General features: G+C 46.2%; 1 protein-coding gene across 7 annotated transcripts in view; it reads right to left on the bottom strand.

The window, feature by feature from the left end:
* Positions 1-618: 618 nt before the first annotated feature.
* The window catches only part of LOC129707285 (protein NDRG3-like), a 71977-nt gene continuing 48022 nt past the window's right edge, over positions 619-24573 (bottom strand). For 3 of the 7 annotated variants that reach the window (XM_055652206.1, XM_055652207.1, XM_055652208.1), the window contains exons 11-17: positions 22612-22677; positions 21052-21103; positions 19513-19560; positions 18199-18234; positions 16704-16755; positions 13760-13774; positions 1105-3710 (exon numbers count right to left, since the gene is read on the bottom strand). In XM_055652206.1, coding sequence (XP_055508181.1) covers positions 3541-3710; positions 13760-13774; positions 16704-16755; positions 18199-18234; positions 19513-19560; positions 21052-21103; positions 22612-22677 — 439 coding nt within the window. In that variant the 3' untranslated portion in view covers positions 1105-3540. The other 4 variants (XM_055652211.1, XM_055652213.1, XM_055652209.1 and 1 more) reach the window with 4 other exon arrangements.

Here is a 24573-nt window from a genome sequence, read left to right as displayed (position 1 = left end):
CCACCGAGCCAATGTTGACCATTGATCATGCATTCACATTAGTCCTATATTATCCCAATGTAATGAAAAGGAACTGCAGGTGCTGTTTTATACCAAAGATAGACACTAAATGATGGAGTAACTGCTGACCTTCAGCAGGTCAGGCAGCACCACTGGAGGACATGGATAGGTGAAGGATCCTTCTTCTGACTGATTATAGGTAGGAGAGAATAAAAACTAGAAGCAAAGAGAAAAAACAGGATATATCAGGGCCAGCAACAAATGACCTCAGGCAAGGAAGTTCCCTGATAAGGTGAATGTTGGCTAGGGACAGGTCCAAGAGGGATATATAGGTGCACAGGTTCAATTCTGACCACAGGTGCTGTCTGTGTGGAGTGTGGGTTCCCTCTAGGTTCTATGGTTTCCAACCACATGCAAGCTTGCAGTTTAATCAGCCTTGGCATAATTGTCTACTGTGAGGGCAGTGGATGGGAAAGTGTGATATCATGGAACTAGTGTGAGCAGGTGATCAGCGTGGACTTGGTGAGCAGAAGGGCCCGTTTCCATGCTGCATCTCCGAAGTAAACCCAATGAATAAAGAATGGTCATTATTGAACTGTAGGCAAGACAAGCAAACAATTTGTACACAACACATTCAAATTTTAATAAATGCTTTAAATGAACTCCAGCTGCAAAAAAACACAAACATCTGGAGCCAGAAACTCCAGCAACCAGTTTCAAACCGTAAGCAAGAACAAGTTTTATTTCCACATCAGTTTAGTTAATCTCTAGATGATTAAAGACAGCGCGAGAGTCAGGTGCCGGGATTTTATCACAACAAACCTACACACTGATGCCACAAGCTCACACAAACAGCTTTTGTATCTGGATCCTCTTTTTTTGTGGAACATTTTATTAAAAAATATTTTTTTAAGCTGGTGGTGCTCCAGTCTTGTGGAGAACAAAAGAAGCAGAAGGGATGGATGCAGAGCTGGGTCACAGGGAGAGTCACATCAGCAGGCCTTCCTTCACTCTGTGCCCAATGACAGAAAGGAAACAAAACTCAAGCTTAAACCTTTGGACTTTACAGATACAGCGCGGAAACAGGCCCTTCGGCCAAACCCAGTCCGTGCCGACCAGCGATCAACCCCGTACCGGGGACCATTTACAATTTTTACCAAAGCCAATTAACCTACAAACCTGCACATCTTTGGAGTGTGGGAGGAAACCGGAGCCCCCAGAGAAAACCCACGCGGTCACCGGGCGAACGTGTAAACTCCGTACAGACAGCACCCAAAATGCACTTCTTCCACCACCGAAAGCGAGAGAGGAGAGTTAACATTTAATAGGAATTCCCACCCTGGAAAAGTCACTAAGTGTTGGAGTAACTCAGCCAGTCAGATAGCATCGCTAGATAACATGGGTAGGTGACCTTTTGGGTCCCGATCCTTATTCCGGGTCCCAACCTGAAATGCCATCTACCCACGTTCTCCAGACATGCTGCCCGACCCGCTGAGTTACTCTAGCACTTTGAGTCCTTTTGTGGAAACAGGCATCTGCAGTTGCATTTTTAATATGGACGTAGGGATTTAAGTAAATGCTGAACAGGTTTTGGGGAAAAACTTGAAACAGTTGCAAAAAAGTGTGTTCCTCTCACCCCTCAGTGGCAACTCACTCACGTTACTGATTTGGGTGGATAACTGGACTCAAACCCTGGAGAGAAAACAGCGATACAAGGAGTTGCAGATGCAAAAAAAAAAGGACACAATGTGCTGGATTAACTCAGTGGGTCAACCAGTGTCTCTGGAGAACATGGGTGGCAAAATTGAATCGGGACCCTTCTTCAGGCTCTGAAGAGGGGCCCCAAATTGAAACGTTGCTCATCCATGTTCTCCAGAGATACTGGCTCTGAAGTAGGGTTATAAACTGAAACATCACCCATCCATTCCCTCCAGAGAAGCTGCCTGACCTGCTGAGTTACTCCAGAACTCTGCATCTTACCTTGGTGACAAAAGACCCAGACACATATTGCCCAATAACCTTCGTTATATGGGGGAGGCGCAGCTCCAAACATTAAGGAGGTCCTGCACGTGACGTATTCCCAATGACTGCCCAGTCCATGGGTCGTGGGTGGGGGGAAGCAACGGTAGGCTGGTTAAATAAAAAGTAATCGAAGCTTCGACACTTGCTGAGATCACCTTGAATCTTCAAAATGGACACCAAGCCTGTTAGCTTTGTGTCAGCAATGCTCAAGGTTGAACTGGCCATGAGTATCAGGATAATTGGCGTGGGTTATGGGTAGAGTTAACGAGGTTGATAGACCCGGTTCGGTTATATGAGCACATCTTTGGAATTAAATAATCGGACCCACAAAGTATACGGTAGGGTGGAGCAGCGGTAGAGTTGCTGCCTTACATCGCCAGGGACCTAGGTGCGACCCTGACTACGGTCGCTGTTTGCACACAGTTTGTATGTTCCCCACGTGACCGCGTGGGTTTTCTCTGGGAGTTCCGGTTTCCTCCCACACTCTGCAGAAGTCCAGGTTTGTAGGCTAATCGGCTTTGGTTAAAATTGTCCCATAGTGTTGGTGTACGGGGATCGCTGATTGGCGCGGACTCGGTGGGCCGAAGGACCCGTTTCTACGTTGCATCACTAAACTAAACCCCCCCCCCCCCCCCGTCAAATCTCCACGTACTGAGGATATTTAACTGTGACGTTAACCCAAAAATCACGAGCAGGAACCCGTCTCTGTATCTATAACCACCACCTATTTTAGCCCATAGGTAACAGAGCGCGAGGCTGCAAAAAAACCCCCAAAAAAATGTATTCTGAAAAACTATGCAGAATTATATATTTCAGCATCTGTCTATTGAGAAGCTTTACAATGAATAGCAAGGAAATTCTGGCACTGGCCTTTAAATCCAGTGGGAATAAACAAATCAAGGATGAGCGGGCATCTCATTGAAACTTACCGGAATGGATAGAGTGGATGTGGAGAGGATATTTCCACTAGTCTAGGGGCAGCGGCCATAGCCTCAGAATATAAGGACGCATCTTCAGAAAGGCTAGGAGGAATTTCTTTAGTCAGAGGGTGGTGAATCTGTGGAATTCAGAAGGCTGTGGAGGCCAAGTCAATGGATATTTTTAAGGTGGAGATTGATAGGTCCTTGATTAGTATGGGGGTCAGGCATTACGGGGAGAAGACAGGAGAATGGGGTTGAGAGTGAAAGATAGATCAGCTGTGATTTGATGGGCCGAATGGCCTAATTACGCTCCTCTAATTTATGAACTTATGAATCGGGGCTAACTCAGGGAACGCTGGAAAATAAGTGTGCATTCACTACTTGGGTGAAAGTATAGCAATAGAAACAAAACACAAACATCAACCATAGACAAAAGCTTCAACCGAGGAGCCAGCATACACTACTGCGACAGCTAAACAAGAACCTTGCTCTCTACTGTTGAGATTCTGCACTGAAGGCTCAGCCATGTCGGCAGGGAATTTCTTAAATCAAGAAAGGGGGAAAGGAAAAATATAAATAAGAGGATGACATTGCTGCTTTAGCAGGAGACCTCCATGGTCCGAGCGGCACCTTGGTTTGTTTCTCTGTTCCTGATGGCATCGGCTTGGCTGACGGCAGGAGACTGGTTGCGAGCGATGTCGCCGGATCCCACGCTCGATACGGAAGTGGTCCTGGCCCGGGCTAGCCTGGTCATGGTGACCGCTGGCACTAAGGGTGGGGAGAAGGGGAGACAGGAAGAAACACACACACACACACACACACACACACACAAAAAAAGATAATTAAAAACAAAGGCCAGTCATTACTTAATCAGCTCTGCTTACAAGCTTGCTGTATTAGAGGGCTTTCTTGGACAAAGTATAAGACGGGGAGGGGGGGGGGGGGGGGGGGGGGGGAAAGAAAAGTAGATTGTTTTCTCAAATTGAAGCTTCTATCAGCGGTCCCGGATTTTATTTTGTAGCTACTTGTCCACATGAAGCTACTCCAGCACTCGATGTCATCTTTGATTTACTCAAATTATATCTCTATTCTGAACCCTATAAACACTTAAGAGTTATTCAGCATGGAAACAGGCTCTTTGGCCCAACACTAGTCATACCAACTCGCGTTTTGTCCAGATACTTTATAGAGATGTACAAGATCTTGAGAGGAATAGATGGGATTAGGAAGCAGAGATCAGCCATGATTGAATGGCAGAGTAGACTCGATGGACTGAATGGCCTAATTCTACTCCTGTAACTTGTTAAGATCAGTTGGAACTTGATCATAACAAGGGTGACAGGCGCTATGAGGCAGCAACTCTGCCAGCTGTGCTACCCTTAATTTGGCCAATTATATGACACTAATATGACCAACAATTTGACTATTGAAGCAAATCTGTTTGAATTGTTCCCGTTCTAAAACTGATCGCCTTTCCTTCCTTTGGGCAGAGGTCACGTGCCCCCCCCCCCCCCCCCCCCCCTGTACTCACATCTGGCAAGGCCAGCACCTGTTTCCATCCCTTAATGTCCCCATGAAGCTGCCCACATGAATCAGCCTGGAGACAACATCAGGGGTTGAAACCTAGTCTAATGTTTACTCTCTGATGCAGGTTAGTTCCAATGTCCAACCAGACCGAGACAAGCTCGTTCAACGTAGGCAGCGAGCTTTTAACTCCACTTCCCATTCCCACACTGAACCTTTCTGTCCTGGGCCTCCTGTCAAATTGAAGCCACACGCAAATTGGAGGAACGGCACCTCGTTTTGCTTGGGCAGCTTACAGCCCAGTGGTATGAATGTTGATTTCTCGAATTCCAAGTAACCCTTGCATTCCCTCTCCCTCCATCCCTCCCCCACCCTAGTTGTCCTGCTACTTTCACTTCATATCCCTTCATTATCACCTCCTCCACAGCATACAATGGACCATTGTGAGCTCCACCTTTCCTTGGGCCATCAGTTCTGGCTCTGATTTGATCTGTACCTTTTCATACCTCTCGTTTCCATCTCCCCTGACTCTCAGACCCGAAACATCACCTATTCCTTTTCTCCAGAGATGCTGGTGATGTTTCAGGTCGAGACCCTTCTTCAGATTCTTCAGTGTCTGACGAAGGGTCGCGACCCAAAACGTCACCTATGCACGTTCTCCAGCGATGCAGCATGACCTGCGCAGTTACTCCAGCACCTTGTGTAGAAAGGAACTGCAGATGCTGGTACATAATTAACGTGCTGGAGTAACTCAGTGGATCAGGCAGCATACTCGGAGAAAAAGGATGGGTGACTTTTCGGGTCGAGACCCTTCTTCAGACTAGTCCAGCACTTTGTGTCCTTTTGTGTATTAACTGATATCTCCAGTTCCTTGTTTCTGCTTCCAGATCTCTTCCGGATCGTTTTTCCCTCGTGTCATTTTCAGGTCTATTTCTCCCCAACAAACTTCATTCTCTTTCTACCAATTTGAACTTTCTTCTCACCTCCTTGGATACCCTTGAGAATAGTATAAAGGCATCCGATCCCTGCACAACCTCCGCTGATCCAAAGCAAACAAGTCTGGATTTCTCCATTGTGTCCAACTAACCACAGTAACTGATCTCTGGAGGCATTAGTGTACGTCTCATCCTCACCCCCTATAGCGCCTTCACTTCTTTCTTAAATGGCTGCAAAAGTCCAGATAAGGACCCAATACTCTAGTTATGGATGAAACCAGTAAAGGTTCCTTGCTCTGCAAATCTATTTTCTGGGTGTCCAAATCATTAACAACGAACAATTTATTTTGAAAGTGCAGCTACACCCGTTTTATGAATCACAAAATGCAAAGGAGGTCTGACCAACACAAAACTATCACCTTGCAGACTCTATCGATACACTACCTTAATCGAGCTGGCTGCATATTTAACTGGGTGCCAGTGAACCCCTTGGATCTTCCAGTAGGAATCTAAAGGACTGATCGATTCCTTGGTTTAATATTGCTTCACTCATTTAACTCTAAACCAAGGGTGCTACCATTGCAATACGCCCAACCACTCCAGAATTAAAAAAATAATTATATCCAAAGTTTTGCACATTTCGACACAGGAAATATTCGAAAAATATGACCCGGTTGACATGAAAGTCTCCATTCATTCACATTCAGGATCCATCTTGGAATGGGGCGGTGTGGCGGGGAGGAATTTGCAAGCTATTTGACACAAATACACGAGCACACAAAAATCAGGAAGCAGGTCACGATGGCAAACACAGCACAAAGGGCAAAGGGACATGCACCGGACAAGACAAGGCACAAACAAAGTGACGGAACAGCATTCAGCCTGGTTGGGAATTCCAATGGGCTGGAATCACTGATTTCAATGTTTGTGCCACATGAGGATGTCACTTCCATCAACACATTCCCAGTTTGCCCAGCAATGTTTTGTTTCCCTCCACCAGCTTCCTAATCGGGTCTGGCAGGCATTGGGATGGAGATTTTTTCCATACAGGTCCAGTCCTTACCAAAAGCCAAGTACAGTCTCCCCAAGTTGCAGAAACATGTTCTTGAACCTCACTCTCCCTCCCATTAAGGATCCTGCACTAACAAGGACCAAGACTTTAGAAGCACCTTAGTTTAGTTGAGAGGTACAGCACGCCAACAGGCCCTTCAGCCCATGCCGACCAACAATCACCTGCTAGCTCGACCTTACCTCACTTTCTCACCCACTCCACACACACTAAGGGTCATTTGCAGAAACCAGTTAACCTACAAACCTGCACGTCTTTGGGACGTGGGAGGAAACTGGGGTACCTGGAGAAAACCCACAAGGTTACAGGGAGAACGTGCAAACTCCGCCCGAGGTCACGTGAACCCAGGTCTCTGGTCTCTACCATATTAGCTGTGCTACTCTTACCTTCACCTCTCTTCAAAATCCATCTTTGGCTCAACCTTTGGGTAAGTAAGCTTGTCTCCCTGAAAAATGACCATCAATGGAGCCAAAATCTTGATTAAACGCATTGAATGACTGGAGCACTTTTGCACAAAGCTTCTTTCGCTAATTAACTGTCAAGTTGCAATGTTTCAAAGGCAATTGTGATATTTTTTAAAAAGCCTTTATCCAACAGTTTGATATCAGCCAGCCAAAAGTAGGGAGCTCAGCGCCAAAAGAGATTTAATCAAGGAATTAAATTGGGAGATGTGGACTGAATAAAAATGTATGACATTGGGCTTGTGTTCAATTGAGCTGCCTTGTCAATGATTTACTCAAACGAACGTCCAGATGGGACCATGGACAGGCAGTCAGAGCGAAGGGGCAAAGGTTAAGGACTGTGGCGAATGGTGAAGCATGATTGTAAATAATGCCAGTGGAGCTACCTGTTTCACTGTGCAGATGGTTTAGCTGAACATACGGGACTGTAGGCAGTGGGAGGTGGAAGGGGGAGGGGAGAGACACACACAGGAAGAGAACCAGGTTATTAGTGATCATAGAACACACATTGCACGCAATAGGCAGCAGCAGATTGCAAAGGTTGCAGTACACAGAAGCGGTGGAAAGACGACCGAGAAACAACATTGGACGTGTCACGCACTCTCAAGCGTCAACTCTCCCTGAAACCCATCCCTTTGACCCAACATCGATGCCCATGTTGTTAGGCTTGGAAAGGGTGCAGAGAAGATTTACAAGGATGTTGAAATAACTCCAGGGAGAGGTTGAGCAGGCTAGAACTCTATTCCGTGGAGCACAGGAGGGTGAAGGCTGATCTTATTGAAGATCACGAGAGGAATAGATAGAGTAAATAGGCCACGTATATAATGGAGACCTGTATATAAATGAGCAGGGTGCAAAGGTGCAGAGAAGATTTACAAGGATGTTACCAAGACTCGTGGCCCTGAGCTATAGGAATAGGTTGAACCATGGAGCGCATGAGGACGAGGGGTGATCGTATAGAGATGTACAAAATCATGAGAGGGATAGACGCACTGAGTCTTTTATCCAGAGTTGGTGAATCAAGAACCAGAGGACACAGGTTTAAGTTGAGCGGGGGAAAGATTTAATAGGAACCCGAGGGGTAATTTCCTATTTTTCTTAAACACACAAAGGGTGTTCGGTATTTGGATCAACCAGCCAGAGGAGGTATTTGAGGCAGGTATGATCACAATGTTTAAATATGGACAAGTGCATGGATGGGATAGCTTTAGAGGGATATGGGCCAAACAGGTGGGAGCAGTGTAGATGGGGCATGTTTTGAGTATAGGAGCAGAGAGGTTCTACTGCAGTTGTACAGGGTCTTGGTGAGACCACACCTGGAGTATTGCGTCCAGTTTTGGTCTCCAAATCTGAGGAAGGACATTATTGCCATAGAGGGAGTGCAGAGGTTCACCAGACTGATTCCTGGGATGTCAGGACTGTCTTATGAAGAAAGACTGGATAGACTTGGTTTATACTCTCTAGAATTTAGAGATTGAGAGGGGATCTTCCTATTCTTTTTTGGACAGGCTAGATGCAGGAAGATTGTTCCCGATTTGGGGAACGACAAGGGGTCCAGCTTAGGATAGGGGAAATTTTAAAACCGAGATGAGAAGAACTTTTTTTTCACGATCTCTGGAACTTCTGCCACAGAGGGTATGAGGCCAGTGCATGGCTATATTTAAGAGGGATTAGATGCCCTTGTGAGATCAGGGGGTATGGATGAAGGCAGGTACGGGAGAGTTGGGATCAGTGAGAATGGCGGTGCAGGCTCGAAGGGCCGAATGGCCTACTCCTGCACCTAATTTTTATGTCTATGTTTCTATGTTGGTCGGTGTGGGCAAGTTGGGCCGAAGGGCCTGTTTCACGCTGTATGATTGTAACATGCTTGCCACAACATGAGCGCCCCATTCCCATTTGATACTGGCCACCTTCTGTAATACTAGGCCACATGTCCAATACTGTAGGACAGAGATGGCTGGTACATTCTGCCACAATTTTACATGCTGAGACAAAGAGGTGAGGAGCAATTAGTGATTAGGGTTGAGTGCGGTGACTTAATTGCAAGGCTCCACACAACACAGTGAGAAAGTCTTGCTGAAGTTCAAACCTGTTTATCACCCTCTAGTCTCTGTACATCCATACACCCAGAGCCCAAAGAAATGCAGACAGCATAGAGTGCTGTTCAAATCGTCACATTCGTAGCAAATCATTGGTAAAGCTCATCAGGATTGTTTTGTTTAGTTTAGAGATATAGCGTGGAAACAGCCCCTACGGCCCACCGAGTCCACGCTGACCAACGATTACCCCATACACTAGTCCTATCCTACACTCTAGGGACAATTTACAGAGGCCAATTAACTTACAAGTCTTTGAAAAGTGGGAGGAAACTGGAGCACCCGGAGAAAACCCACACAATCACAGGGAGAACGTGCAAACTCCCTACAGAGAGCAGCCTTAGTCAGGATTGAACTCGGGTCTCTGGCACTGCAAGGCCACATCTCCACCACTGTGCCACTGTGGCCATTATCTGAACAATGAGATTAGATTCAACACATGGACATCGGTTAATCTCCTACAATGTCAGGCAAGGAGTCTGAAGAAGGGTCCCGACCCGAAACATCGCCTATCCATTCCCTCCCACAGATGCTGCCTGGCCTGCAGAGATACTCCAGCACTGTGTGTTATGCTCAGGCAAGGAAATGGCAGGTTTCATTACCAAAAGTGTACATCATGGCAGGCTTAGAGATTAAAGTACCACTGATGGGGGAAACAATCGCATGAGCTCTTGCATTGCCTTTGAGATCTTACACCAATGAGGGAGAAAGTAAATGCAGAAGTTTCTTTTACAGAAATCTTTAAATTGTTAGCAAGTAGTAATTCCACTGAATTTTATTGCAGTCAGCTTCAGCCCTGTCAGTAACACTATGTGACGCCACACACCACAACGCTTCCTGTTGACACACTTAAAAATAATAAAATAATAAACAACGGTGCATTTATAGATCCACCACCGATTTTCCGGCACCCTTGGTACCAGGGCCTTGCCGAATTATCCGTTTTGCCGGACCAACAGTGGTCACATAATAATACAAGAATAAGTCTCTTGCCCAGTGTACGGAAAATCGAGAACCAGAGGACATAGGTTTAAGGTGAGGGGGAGAGGGGGGAAAAGATTAAATAGGAACCCAAGGGGTAACTTCTTTACACAAAGGTGAATGGAACGAGCTGCCGGAGGAGGTAGTTGAGGCAGATACTATCGTAATGTTTAAGAAACATTTAGACAGGTAGATCTGTGTCGAGTCCGTGCCAACGAACGATCAACACTATCCTATACATTTGGGACAATGTACAACTCTTACCAAAGTCAATGAACCTACAAACCTGTACGTCTTTGGAATGTGGGAGGGTACCGGAGCACCTGGAGAAAGCCCACAAGGTCAAAGGGAGAACGTGCAAACTCCGTACAGACAGCACCCAAGGTTAGGATTGAACCCGGGCCTCTGGTGCTGTGAGGCAGTAGCTTGACAATTGCACTACTGTGATGCCAGCATTTTGTGTTGTGCTTCATAGTAGTAGCTGGAGTTAGTTAATGAGCCCACCCCCTGCACTAGAAGCACTGGCTGGGAACCCTGGTGGAGCTTAGAGTGAACCAGTCTACCCAGGCTCATGTTATCCTCAGTACAACTTGCCAGACCTTTAGGAGGATGAGTGAAGGAGGGATGGGATCCAATGCGTGCATCAGAGTGGCATACACAGAGGGGTGCGTGCGTTCAAGTCGGGGCTGGTGAAGGAGGGGTCAGGTCTTGACAAGCAGCCACTTCCGTGGAGAGCACCAGCTGACTGCGCCCATTCCCACAGTACTACTGGGTGGGGCTCAGCCGCTCCCTGCTCAACCATGCAACGCAGCTGATTATTTCAGTCTACATGTAACTCGTCACAAATCCCTTCCTTTAGTTTAGAGTACAGACACTCTGACTTACATAAAGGTTATGAGTGGCAGACCCTGGTGCAAGTCAGATGTTATGTTGGTCGGGATACCATGGGGGGGGGGGAGCTCCATCACAGGCCTGAGCTACAGGGAGAGGGTGAGCAGGCTAGGATCATATTCCTTGGAGTGCAGGAGGATGAGGGGTGATCTTACAGAGGTGGACAGAGACTCTTGCCGAGAGTAGGGGAATCGAGACCCAGAGGACATGGGCTTAAGGTGAGAGAAGAAAGATTTAATAGGAACCCGAGGGGTAATTTTTTTTTTGTTTTTACACAAATGGCGGTGGGTGTATGGAACAAGCTGCTGTTTGAAGTAGTGAGGCAGGGATGATTGGAACGTTTAAGAAACATTTAGACAGTTACATGGATAGGATTGGTTTGGAGGACATGGACCAAACGCAGGCAGGTGGGACTAGTATAGATGGGACATGTTGGTCGGCATGGGTAAGTTGGGCCAAAGGGCCCATTTCCACACTGTATAACTAGGACTATGACCTCACAAGCAACTACATACATGACCTTGATCAGGACGGGTGCCAGGGGTTACGGGGAGAAGGCAGGAGAATGGGGTTGAGAAGGAATGATAGATCAGCCATGAATGAATGGCGGAATGGACTTGATGGGCTGAATGGCTCCTATGACATATGAATTTAAAACCGAAAAATTAAACGTCTGAAGGGAAGTTATACATAGACAGAGATAATGGTGCAAATGGAATCCAGGTCAGTGCTGGAGTTGACACTTTGCCGAATCTTCTTCATTCTACACAGTGCCCACAGTTATCAGGAGAAATTGTAGTGAAGTATAAAACATTACACGCGCTCTCTGAAACATGCAGCCAGCTACGGAGCAGAACATGGACATCAGACATTTCATAGTACTCTGCTCCCAGCGGTCTACAGACTCACTAGAGATTCTACCGCCCAGGGCAATGCTGAGAATGCACAGAGAGAAGGGAAAATCCTTGGGTTTCCACAGAGAAGACTCTTTTTCCATCAGAAGGTTGCAGCAAAACAGTGCACTGCTCTGGGTTAGTCAGAGATGGTGTGTAGGAACTGCAGATGCTGGTTCACACCAAAGATAAGACACAAAAAGCTGGAGTAACCCAGCGGGTCAGGCAGCATCTCTGTAGAAAAGGAATATTGGTGATGGTTTGGGTCGAGACCCTTCTTCACACTCGTGTTCTTCAGGTCACCTATTCCTTCTCTCCAGAGATGCTGCTTGTCCCACTGAGTTACTCCAGCATTTTGTGGCTATCTTTAGCCAGACACGGGCCTCATTTTAAATGTTTGAGAACAAATGTAACAAATGAATAGATTTTTAATATCATAAAGTGAGGATTTAAATGATTGACGTTCAGATTTCAAATCGGGATTTCTGGCACACAACGGCTCGGGTAGTCTTATCTGTGTCATCAGAACTAATTGCTCTCTTCCTCTGCCCTCCGTGGCCCAATTTATCCCTCTTCATTGTGTTGACTTTGTGTTGGATTTCACGGTCCACTCATCCAGCCTGTGGTTCAATACCGTGTCTATTAGCTGGAGGTGGGACAACTCAAGGAAACTATTCTTTATACTTTAGAGATGCAGCGTGGAAACAGGCCCTTCGGCCCACTGAGTCCGCACTGACCAGCGATTCCCCCGTACACTAGCACCATCCTACACACGAGGGACAATTTACAATTTCACTGAAGCCAATTAATCTACAAAGTTGCACGTCATTGGAGTGTGGGAGGAAACTGGAAAAAACCCCGGAGAAAACCCACGCAGTCATGGGGAGATCGTGCAAACTCCAAACGGCACATGTTGTTAGGATTCAACCCGGGTCTCTGGCACTGTAAGGCAGCAATACCATTGCACCAGCCAAAGGAAACAAGAGTTCTAAGTAGCTCCAACTAAGTGGATCCCACTCGTAAAGCCTGCAATCTATTCCCTTTAGAATACTTCCATTCCCGTTCTTAATGCTACAACTGCATTTGCCACCTTCAAATTTGTGGAATAAAAAAAATCTGAAACTTCCATTAACCAATTACTCACAGGGGATTCTGAATCAGAGTGACAATAGGGAATGAGGTAAATCAGCCAAGAGACCATGAAAAAGTGAATTAATTTGGCCATTGGGGGTTACAAGTGCGGTATGTGTCACATCAATTGGATGTGAAGTTTAGGTTAGTTTAGTGATACAGCATGGAAATGGACCCTTTGGCCCAGCGAGCCCGCGCCGACCATTGGTGACGCGTTTCCACTGATTCTATGTTACCTCACTTTCACATCCACTCCCTGTACAGTACACTAGGGGCAATTTACAGAGGCCAATTACCCTACAAACCCCCACGTCTTTCAGAGGTGGGAGGGAACTGGAGCACTCGAAGAAAACCCATGCAATCACAGGTAGACAAAATTGCTGGAGAAACTCAGCGAGTACGGCAGCATCTATGGAGCGAAGGAAATTGCCAACATTTCGAGCCGAAACACTTCTTCAGTCTGAATTCTCCAGCAATTTTGTCTACCTTCGATTTTCCAGCATCTGCAGTTCCTTCTTGACCATGCAATCACAATTGGCTTTTGTAAAAATAAACTGCCCCTGGATTGTAGGACATAAAACTGTTGTACGGGTGATCGACGGTCAGCGTGGAGTCAATGGGCCGAAGGGCCTGTTTCCGCGCTGTACCTCTAAACTCATATGCAGCATGGGGCTCTTCCTACTTCAAGTTAAATCCTATTCATTCAAAGCTTGAATTTTCCTATTTTCTGTCCAAGAGCTGTCGTCCAAGGAAACCCAGGGCTGGTGGCACCATTGACCAGAGACCGCGATTCCCAGAGCATGCATGCATTCCAACTCCATACTTGCAATACTCACAATTAGTGCGAAACACTGCAAACAAGAGCAATCGGACGGTTAGTTCACCACTTCGCCCGCTGGAGTTGCAACACTGCACAATTGAAGTAAAACTGTGACTACACATTAATCCAGACCCAACTACATGTTCCATTTGGCCTTAACCTACTTCGTGAATTTTGAGCACGTCTTTAAGAAATTCCCCCCCCCCTCTCTCAATATAAAACGGTTGCATCTACACAATTTCTTGCACTCTGGGGCCAGATAGAGAGATGAGGGCAGTGTTCCACACTGGTTTCTCTACACAACCACTATTGCGGAAAAATTCATCACTCAGAACTAATGCAGTTTCCATTCCAGTGAAAACAAACACAAGCACCAATCAGCCTCTAAGCTCAAGTTACAAATTTAGCTGGCCAAGGAACGAGGAGCAGAAGATTAATTAACCCTCATGGTCTGGTTTATTCATGAACCAACTCCAGTCACCCACTTCTCCCTCCTGTCCCTAATACAGGTCCACCAACAATTTTTACGGCAACTGGCCGTCCAGCCCCTCCTTTAATCTGGACAAATTTACGGCAGAGCCGTTCCCATGGCCGACCGCTGAAGCCGACTTTGCGGGTCGGTATCTCGAGCCCTCGCGGACCGTTCGATTCCTCTCGGAGCCCGTGACCTCTATTGGTCCAGCAAGGCAGATAATCCAGAAAGGCTCTGGAAACAAGGGGGCCAACAAATGGGTAGTGGACCTGCACCCTGCACTTTGATTAAGATTCATCAATCATGTATTTGAACTAACTGACCTTGAGCACACTGCTGCTTGTGGGAGAGAGTTCCACATTTCTCCAAGCAGAATACTGGAGAACTGTTTCCTAAATTCACTACCAAAGTTTTTAAGACTATTTTTCCAGTGTTAGACTCTCCAAACCAATGGAAAGTTACCCATCTAATCTTAATCTCTTGAAATCTTTTTCCCCCAAACCTTTGCATTCTGGCGACTGCCGCCTTTAATTGGTGCAGCGTACCCCAAGATGAATAGCATTGTTGCGTTTGAGGGAGAGGGGATGACGAGAAAGAGGGAGAGGGAGAGAGACGCAGATGAAGGTGAAAGGAAACAAATTAAAACAATGGAAATGTTAAATTGGCATTTTTTATGTGACCAAATTTGGAAGTCTGGTAAGACTACACTGCTTTCCTTTAGACTTTACTTTAAGCTTTAGAGATAGAGCGCAGAAACAGGCCCTTCGGCCCACCGAGTCCGTGCCGACCAACAATCACCCCGTACACTAGCACTATCCTACACACTAGGGACAATTTACAATTTCTGTTTTTACCAAAGCCAATTAACCTACAAACCTGTACGTCTTTGGAGTGTGGGAGGAAACCAAAGCAACCGGAGAAAACCCACATGGTCACGGGGAGAACGTACAAACTCCATACCGACAGCACCCGTAGTCAGGATCGAACCCGGGTATCTGGTGCTGTGAGCCAGCAACTCTACCACTGCACAACTGTGTCGGCTTTCCTTTCAAGGATAGAAGATACTAAGATGTCCAACAAGACGATCCAATTTTCTTTCATTTTATTCATTATTCAGCTTGTGGACATTGTTGACAAAGCCAGCAGTTATTGCTCCATCCATTACTGCCCTTAAACATTAAAGGTGAGCTGTGCCAGTACATAAACCACATAGGGACAATACAGGAATAGGCCCCTTCGGCCAACAATATCCATGCCGAACATGATGCCAAGTCAAACTAACCTCCTCTCCCTGCGTGCGATCCATATCCCTCCATATCCTGTACCTACTGAGAAGCCTTTTAGACACTACGATCATATCTGTGTCCATCACCACCCCTGCCTCACGCATCTCCTTTACACATTGGCCCTCTCATCAAATCGTCCGATCACCAACGAGAGAGCAGTCCGGGCCTCCCACCTACCTCATTGGAGACCCTCAGACTATCTTTAATCACTAAACGTTATTCCCTTTATCCCGCATCTGTAAACTCTGGATGGCACGACTGTGATCACGTATAGTCTTTCCGCTGACTGGATAGCACGCACAAAACCTTTTCACTGTACCACAGTACACTTGACAATAAACTAGAATGATTGATGAGGTTGATTGCAGACAGAACCACGATGACAGACTGGAAATGGTGGGTTGGTAGTGAGGGGTAACAAACAGAACATGAGGTAGCTCGATAGGGTGGCAATAGAGATGGGAGTTCTGTCCACATTGCAGAATCTAAAGGCAACAGATCATAAATAAATCTGAGAAGAAATCAGAGGAAATTTCCATTAGAGTGTGGAGGAGATACGCTGATCCTTCAAGCAGCAGCTGGATACATTGAGAGAGAAAAATAAAAACAAGTTGTGGTGATGGAAAGAGAAGAAAGATGAGAGAAAGCTGTGCGATGCTTTAAATCCCCTGCAATTTCAAGAGATTATGATTCCAAGCAACGACAGTGTTTCACCAGTCAAATTCATCTGCAAATACGAAAGATTCTCACTGTCATTTCGCCATTCAATCATTCAGCAAAACCTGCCACACTAACAATACCAGATAATGCTCCAAGAATATGGGGATGAGGTTTACTTTGCAAAGATGGTCAGAACCAGAAAAGTTAAACACATGCTGATCCCAGATTAATTAGTCTAAGTGATTCTTACTGCACTCGGGCACCATCAGAATATAAACACAGCGCTCTGCTGGCTACGTTACTATATCGCATCAAGGGACCCATGCAGGGAGCATGTCAAGCTGGCTGCAATGAAACACAAGCTGCCCAACTGTTTGGGGTCTATTCCAGAATCCTTCCACTAAATCAAGCACTGTGCTGAGGTGACAGGGAGAAGGAGAACGCTATTATTAAATGATACAGTTGCTAAAGCCAAGTCTTGAGAAACAAGCCATTGGAAAAATAATCACTGCAGTAAGAAAGGTTCAAGAGGTGATACTTACTGTAGCCCATTCCCTGCACAAAGTATTTGAAGGCTTCGGTCAGCTTGCCAGGCTAGGAGGTAAACACAGATATTTATTATAAAGTTCATGTCATAGGAGCAGCATTAGGCCATTCGGCCCATTGAGTCTACCCCACCATTCAATCATGGCCGATCTACCATTAGTTTGAGTTTAGAGATACAGCAAGGAAACAGGCCTTTCGGCCTACCAAGTCCACGCCAACCAGCCATCACCCGTTCGCACTACTTTGGTTGCGAACTGGGTCCAGTTTCCTCCCACATTCCAAGGATGAAAGGGTTTGTAGGTTAATTGGCCATCTAGATTGTCTCGAGAGTGTAGGGAGTGGATGCGAAAGTGGGATAACATAGAACTGGTGTGAATGGTTATCGATCGTTAGCGTGGACTTGGTAGGCCGAAGGGCCCCAACTCAAGCCCAACTCCTGATAGCTCTCCGATAACTAATCTCGCCACTAAAGACAGCAGGAACTTGGGCAAGGTGGCACAGTAGCTCATACCTGCACACTGGCTACATCAGTGATGGGTAACTGTATCTGACTGGCTAAATAAGGGAAATTGAACTAAATCCCATCAGCAATTAGGAAATCAGAGAAGGCAAATGGAGGGAAAAAAAAATGTGAAGGAATTAAGAAAAATGATGTGGGGCGAAATATTAGTTTTAATACTGGCTGCTATAACGACTTCCACTCTTCCAAATGTCTTATTCTCAAAAACAAGGAGCTAGAAGAGTTTTGGACATAGCCTGAGCAACGTAAACACTGGGAGATGCAACAAGCTGCAGAGAATAGATATGTAGAAATAAAGAACCACCAATGCTGGTTAACACTAAAAAGGACACAAAAAAAATGGAGTAACTCAGCAAAATATCTCTTTGTTAGGAAGGCACGGTGGTGCCGTGGTAGAGTTGCTGCCTTACAGTGCCAGAGATCCCGACTACGGATGCCGTCTGTACGGAGTTTGTACGTTATCCCAGTACGTTTTTCCTGTGACCTGTGTGGGTTTTCCTCCGGTTGCTCCGGTTTCCTCCCACACTCGAAAGATGCACAGGTTTGTAGGTTAATTGGCTTTGGTAAAATTATTAATTGTCCCTAGTGTATGTAGGATAGTGTTATTGTGCGGGGATTGCTGGTTGGCACAGACTCGGCGGGCCGAAGGGCCTTTTTCCACGCTGTATCTCTAAACTAAACTTAGTTCAAGCAGTATCTCTGGAGAACAAGGGCAGGTGACGTTTTGGGTTGAGACCCTTCTTCAGTCTGATTATAGGGGTATTGATTATAGTAGACCGTGTAAGGAATGATTGCAGATTGAGGAAGGGTCTCGCCTATCCATGTTCTCCAGAGATATTGTCTGACCCACTGAGTAACTCCAGCATTTTGTGTCCTTTTGTTGGCAGTGGATATCTGTCCCAAACAAAGTGAGGCAAGTCCAAGGAATTAAAATCCAATGTCAGCAAAGAAGCAACACTGATTCTGCTTACCTGGACAACCTGTGGTAGACCTCCGCAATCTGCCATCTGACAAGGAAGATTAAGTTAGAATCAGAGTCATACAGAGTGGAAACATGCCCTCCAGCCCAACTTGCCCACACCGGCCGACATGTCCCATCTACACTAGTCCCACCTGTCTGCTTTTGGCCAATATCTCTCCAAACCCGACTGATCCACATACCCGTCTAACTGTTTCTTAAACGTTGCGGTAATGTCTGCTTCCGACTACCTCCTCCGGCAGCTCGTTCCATGCACCCACCACCCTTTGTGTGAAAAAGTTACCCCTCAGTAAATCTTTTCCCCTTCACCTTTGTCCTCGATTCACCTACTCTGGGCAAGAGACTCTGTACATCTCAATCTTTTCCTTGAATACATCTTTCCCCCCTCACCTTAAACCTACGTCCTCTGATTTTTGATTCCCTTACTCTGTGCATTAGTTTACCCGAGCTATTCCTCTCGTGATTTTGTACACCTCTATAAGATCACCCCTCATCCTTCTGCGCACCAAGCCTGCTCAACCTCTCCCAAATGTAGAAGGAGAACGTGCTTCAAATTTTCTTAGAAGGCTGGAAGCAATACGGACTAGTCTCTTAAACTTCAGCACTGGTTAGAACTCACTGCAGTTTAATTCCTGAAGGATAAGTAACATTCCTATTTCTTCAAATCAGGGACATCCAGAATCAATCGGTAATCTATTGCTGCAGATACGGCACGTACAGGCCACAGGACAGATTAGACAGCTACATCTTTAACATGGATGCCATAGGAATAACCCTCTAATTCCCATAACTTATGATGAGTGTTTGACGGCACAGGGCCTGTACTCGTTGGGGTTAAGAAAGATGAGGGGAGACCTCATTGAAACTTACCGAATAGTGAAAGGCCAGGATAGAGTGGATGTGGAGAAGATGTTTTCCACTGGTGGGAGAGTCTAGGACCAGAGGGCACAGCCTCTGGATAAAAAGCCACACCTTTAGAATGGCGATGAGGGGGAATTCCTATAGCCTGAGAGTGGTGAATCTGTGGAACTCATTGCCACAGATGGTGGTGGAAGCCAAGTCATTGGGTATTTTTAAAGCAGAGATTGACAGTTTTGCGATTTCTCCACTACTGGAAACATCCTTTCCACATCCACTCTATCGCGGCCTGGTTTGGCCCAGGAGAGGTCCAATGATAAGCTTGGGCCTGGCAGTTTGGCTCAAGTTAGCTGGATTTGCATTCCTGGTGATCAGGGAGTAGGCTTGGAGCAAAGGCCACACTTACATAGAACAGAAAGCACCAGCGAACTCAGGAAGGTAGACTCACCTTCAGTAGTGTCGTGTTTGTTGGGTTTAGTCTGGAATTACACTCGACCTGGAGCCAAATGGGCAATGTTGGACAACGTTAGCAAGTCACGAATGTATTTAAAATCAAGTTTCACAAACACATCTCATCGAGCTCAAAATAGGCCCTACATACACGAAATAAGCACTGGTCAAGGTCACGTTACACACTAGCTGTTCCTGCTTCTCTAGATGTTATTGCCATGTTCCTCTGCTGTTGGAGGTACACAGCTCAACCAGTTTTAGGTCAAATTACAACTGATTGCACATCTCAGCCAATTAATATCAAACTGCATCTAATTTTGCATTTACGTACTTTATAGCCTTCTGGTATAAAAACTACGCTCCTCTCTATGTAATGAAAACCAGCTGCAGATGCTGGTCTATACCAATAATAGACACAAAGTGCTGGAGGAACTCAGCGGGTCAGGCAGCATCTCTGGAGAACATGGACAGGTGATGTTTCGGGTCGGGACCCTTCCTCAGACGCTGCAGACTTTACTGTAGAATTTGGAGATGCAGCGCGGAAACAGGCCCTCTGGCCCACAGAGTCCGTGCACACCAGCGATCACCCCGTACACTAGCACTATCCGACACACTAAGGACAAATTACAATTTTTACCAAAGTCTATTAGCCTACAAACTTGTACGTCTTTGGAGCGTGGGAGGAAACCGAAGCTCCCGGAGAAAATCAGCGCGGTCACAGGGAGAACGTACAAACTCCGTACAGACAGCACCCGTAGTCAGGATCGAACCCAGGTCTCTGGCCCTGTACCGCTGACCAGCGTGCCACGCTAACTCTACTCAGATTCAGGTCTGAAGAAGTCTCGACCCTGAAACGTCACCGGTCCATGTTCTCCAGAGATGTTGCCTGACCCGTCGAGTTACACCAGCACTTTGCATCCATCTCCTCTAGACTAGGCTTGCTGCTTATCTTGCACCTTGCACCATCATCTCCCCTCTCCTGCCAATAACATTTGTTTTTCCTTCTTTCCTTCCTTCCCTGCCCCTTATTTAACTTTAAACTATTAACTACAGCCTCTCACTCCATCCAGCTCAGATGGAAAGCAATTGGGTTGAAGTGTTTGATTTCCTTCACTCCTTAAATGCTCCCACCAAATTATGCCGGGAACTCCAGCCATTCCCTACCCTCTGTGATGAAAGTTCTTCTGCAACTTGGGGTTAGGAGGGAGAGATAGATCAACCAGGATTGAATGGTGGATTAGACTTGATGGGCTGAATGGCCTAATTCTGCTCCTATCAGTTATCATACTCCGTTCCTTATTTTGCAGCTGTGTCCCCTTATTCGTGACTTTCCCACGGGAGAGATCACTCCGACATCTACCCTGATAAAGCCGCGGACCTTCACGGACACACGAGAGAGCCTTGTAAATAAGGTTATAACACTGGAAACTTGAATCACACACACACAAGTGAGCAGAAAATTAAAGAAAAAGAAAGTCGGTTCAGAATTAATTCATTTCAAACGTCGGACCAAGAAGGTAGCTGCCATGTCACATACCACAGCGTCCACGGCAGGAGAGGTGTCACCAACAACCAGCAAGGCAGAGCACCTGAGTGAAGAAAAAGGTTCAGTCTGAGTTCCCCGATTCAATCCTAGTGACCGCTGCACAAACGTTAACACCAAATGTTCAAATCATGGGAATTTTGTTGTTTAATGACTTGAGAATGAGGAGACTAAGCACAAAAGGGTGTATCATGTAAAGTGAACATTGGCGCAGCGGTAGAGGTGTTGCTGCCTTACTGCGCCAGACACTCGGGTTCAATCCTGACGGGTGCTGTCTGGACGGAGTTTGTACGTTCTCCCCGTGACCTGCGTGGGTTTTCTTTGGGTGGTTCAGTTCCCTCCCACACTCCAAAAATACAGTTTTGGCCTTGGTTAAATTGTAAATCGTGTACGGGGTGGCTTCTAGTTGGCGCGGGCTCGGTAGGCCGAAGGGCTCGCTTCATCTTAAGAATTATCTGAAGAATATCTCTAAATAAGTCTCTCTTATTACAGTGGAGAGAAAAAGAACATTTCAATTCAATTTTCAGGAAATGTGTCGAGGGACATGGATGAAACGTGGGTAAACATGGGACATCTCGGTCGGAATGGATGAGTTGGGCCGAAGGGCCTGTTAGTGTGCCGTTCGACTTTATAACTCCATCATTGTGATTGAAAGCAAAGCTTTAAGAGGCGAGACAACACCACAAGACTGGAAAAACAAAATGGAGCTCATGATCAAACGGATGGGAAGCCGGTTTCAACATCAAAAGGTTTGATGTGAACAGAATGTCATTACATAAACATTAATCACCAACAGGTGTAAATGGAAAACTGGGTTTGCAAAGCTATTTATTACACTGTGAATACCTTCCGGAGGCACACCTGTTTAGCAGGCACATATGCCACATGCACTCTGTCTTTCAATATGGTTTAGGCTTATTATTATCACGTGTACATACATAAATACAATCCAGTTAAACTAAAGTGCACTAGATAGAGCAAAACTTTAGACATTAGATAGTGCGGAAACAGGCCCTTCGGCCCACCAAGTCAGCGCCAACCAGCGATCGCCCCATGCACTAGCAATAATGCAAAGAATGGATCGACTGGGCTTGTATTCACTGGAATTTAGGATGAAAGGGGATCATAGAAAGATCTAAAATTCTTAAAGGATTGGACAGGCTAGATGCAGGAAAAATGTTCCCGATGTTGGGGGAGTCCAGAACCAGGGGTCACAGTTTAAGAATAAGGGTAGGCCATTTATGACTGAGATGAGGAAAACATTTAAATAGGCAAGACTTAAAGGGATATGATTCCAATGCCGACAAATGGGAACGGTGTAGATGGCCGATGGGGTCAGTTTGGACATGGTGGGCCAAACGGCCTGTTCCTGTGTTGCATGACTATGAATCAATGAGGTCTACAGTGCACAATACAATAGGAAAAGATTCAACATGATTGCAGGGTATCCCCAATATAGGCAGCTTTCAAGGCAGTGGTGAGGAATTAGCATGTACATTGAAGAGCAGACCCTGGTATTGACTTAAGCTTTCTTTGATGATAAAAAATACTCACTGCAGCGTTTTAACCGTGGTTTCATTAACACCAATGATTGGTCTCTCAATTTCCAGGTCTCTGCGACTACAAAAAAGGAAAAATAATGTCGGTAAATTATTGCATGGCAATTGTAAATAAACAACTATATATATAGTTTGTACGAGGCTTGCATTTAGCACCTGCCACCCACTCCTTCCTGTCGCCACAGTATTTGGGTCAGACTTCACCATTGCAAATTACTACAACATTTCTCTGTCTGGCCACGTGTGTGGTTGCTGGACGTTGTCACTAGGTGGTTGAGTGGATCGTGTTTCCAAAGTCTTCATCCCAACGCCAATGAGCCGAGAGCGAGGAAGGACCCGCCTAGCCGCGTGCAAGGGGGGACCCTTACTGGGGACAACAAGTTGGGGACCCGGCGGGGGGGGAGGGGCACCTGCTCAACATCTCCCTATAGCTCAAGCGTTCAAGTACTGGTTTAGCTGTGGATTGTTATTGCCCTGTCCCAGTTAGGCGATTTTTTTCAGCGACTGTCATAGTTGTAGCAGGTCGACGAAAAACCGGCGACTGGACCCCTCTACGACAATGTCTACAACAACCTACCACCTAGTCGACGTCCAGCTACGGCAAGCTACCGACAACCGGCGACCCATTAGGACGTCCACCTACGACAAGATAAGACAATTCAGTCGCCGTTTGGCATAGGTGGTCACCAATGGAATTCACCGAAGTCTGCACCGGCGACAACCTACAACAAGCTGACTGCCGGTGAAAAGTTTTGAACATTTCAAACTCCAGTGGCGACCAGAAAAAGACTACGATTCATTGGGCGACTGAGGAGACTACACACAACCATACAGGCGACACCCCGGCAACCACGTGGCGACAACCTAATCGCCTGTAGTCGCCTAAAAAAAATATATCGCCTAAGTGGGGCAGGGGCGTCACACTAATGGTCTCATTGACTTTTGTCCGTGGTATTGCAGTCTTTTGTTTCCGTTGCTGAACAGATGAAGAGATTGGGTCTGAAGAAGGGTTTCGGCCCGAAACGTTGCCAATTTCCTTCGCTCCATAGATGCTGCCAGTCCCGCTGAGTTTCTCCAGCACTTTTGTCTACCTTCTGAAGAGAATGGGATGAAGATAGTGGAAGATAGAGCAGGTCACACAGCATATCTGGAGAACATGGATAGGTGATTTTTTGCAACAGGACTGATTCTACGCAATGCGTAGGAAGGAACTGCAGATGTTGGTTTAAACCGAAGATAGACACAAAAATCTGGAATAACTTGGCGGGTCAGGCAGCATTCTCTGTAGAAAATGAATAGGTAACCTTTTGGGTTGAGACCCTTCTTACATTCATTTGTTCTATATCTCTCTATAACAGTCATTCTCTCGTTTCCCTTTCCCCTGGCTCTCAAGTCGGAAGAAGGATCTCGACCCGAATCGTCACCTATTCTTTTTCTCCAGAGATGCTGCCTGACCCACTGTGTTATTCCAGCTTTTTGTGTCTTCGGATTCTACACGTTGCATTTCACACATACTGTAACTTCCTGTGTAATTTAAGGGTGCTGGCTATTCAGCAGAGTCCTGCCTTGTCTTTACATTTCAGATACTAGCAGCAGGTTTCAAAGACCATAGTACAGTACAGTTCAGGAATGGGCATTTAACCCCACAATGCCCATGCCAAACATGATGCCCAGTTAAACCAGTCCCAGTACATCTGCCAGTACATGATCCATATCCCTCTATTTCCTGCACTTCCATGTGACCACCTGCCTCCAGCACTACCCCGGTGTTCCAGGCCCTCACCACTCTCGTTCTAAAGGACTTGCCCTGCACATCTCCATTAAATCCCCCCCCCCCCCCCCCTCCCCCTCCCCCCTTACTGCTGTGCCCTTGGTGGTTACGTTACTGGACTTGTAACTAAAGTACTTAACAACCATGAATCTCATCGTGACCTTTACAAAAAAGCAAACCCTATTA

This window comes from Leucoraja erinacea, chromosome 21 (assembly GCF_028641065.1).
Source record: "Leucoraja erinacea ecotype New England chromosome 21, Leri_hhj_1, whole genome shotgun sequence".
Taxonomy (NCBI): domain Eukaryota; kingdom Metazoa; phylum Chordata; class Chondrichthyes; order Rajiformes; family Rajidae; genus Leucoraja; species Leucoraja erinaceus.
Note: the sequence above shows the minus strand (reverse complement) of the source record. Positions and strands in the feature narration are given on the sequence as shown.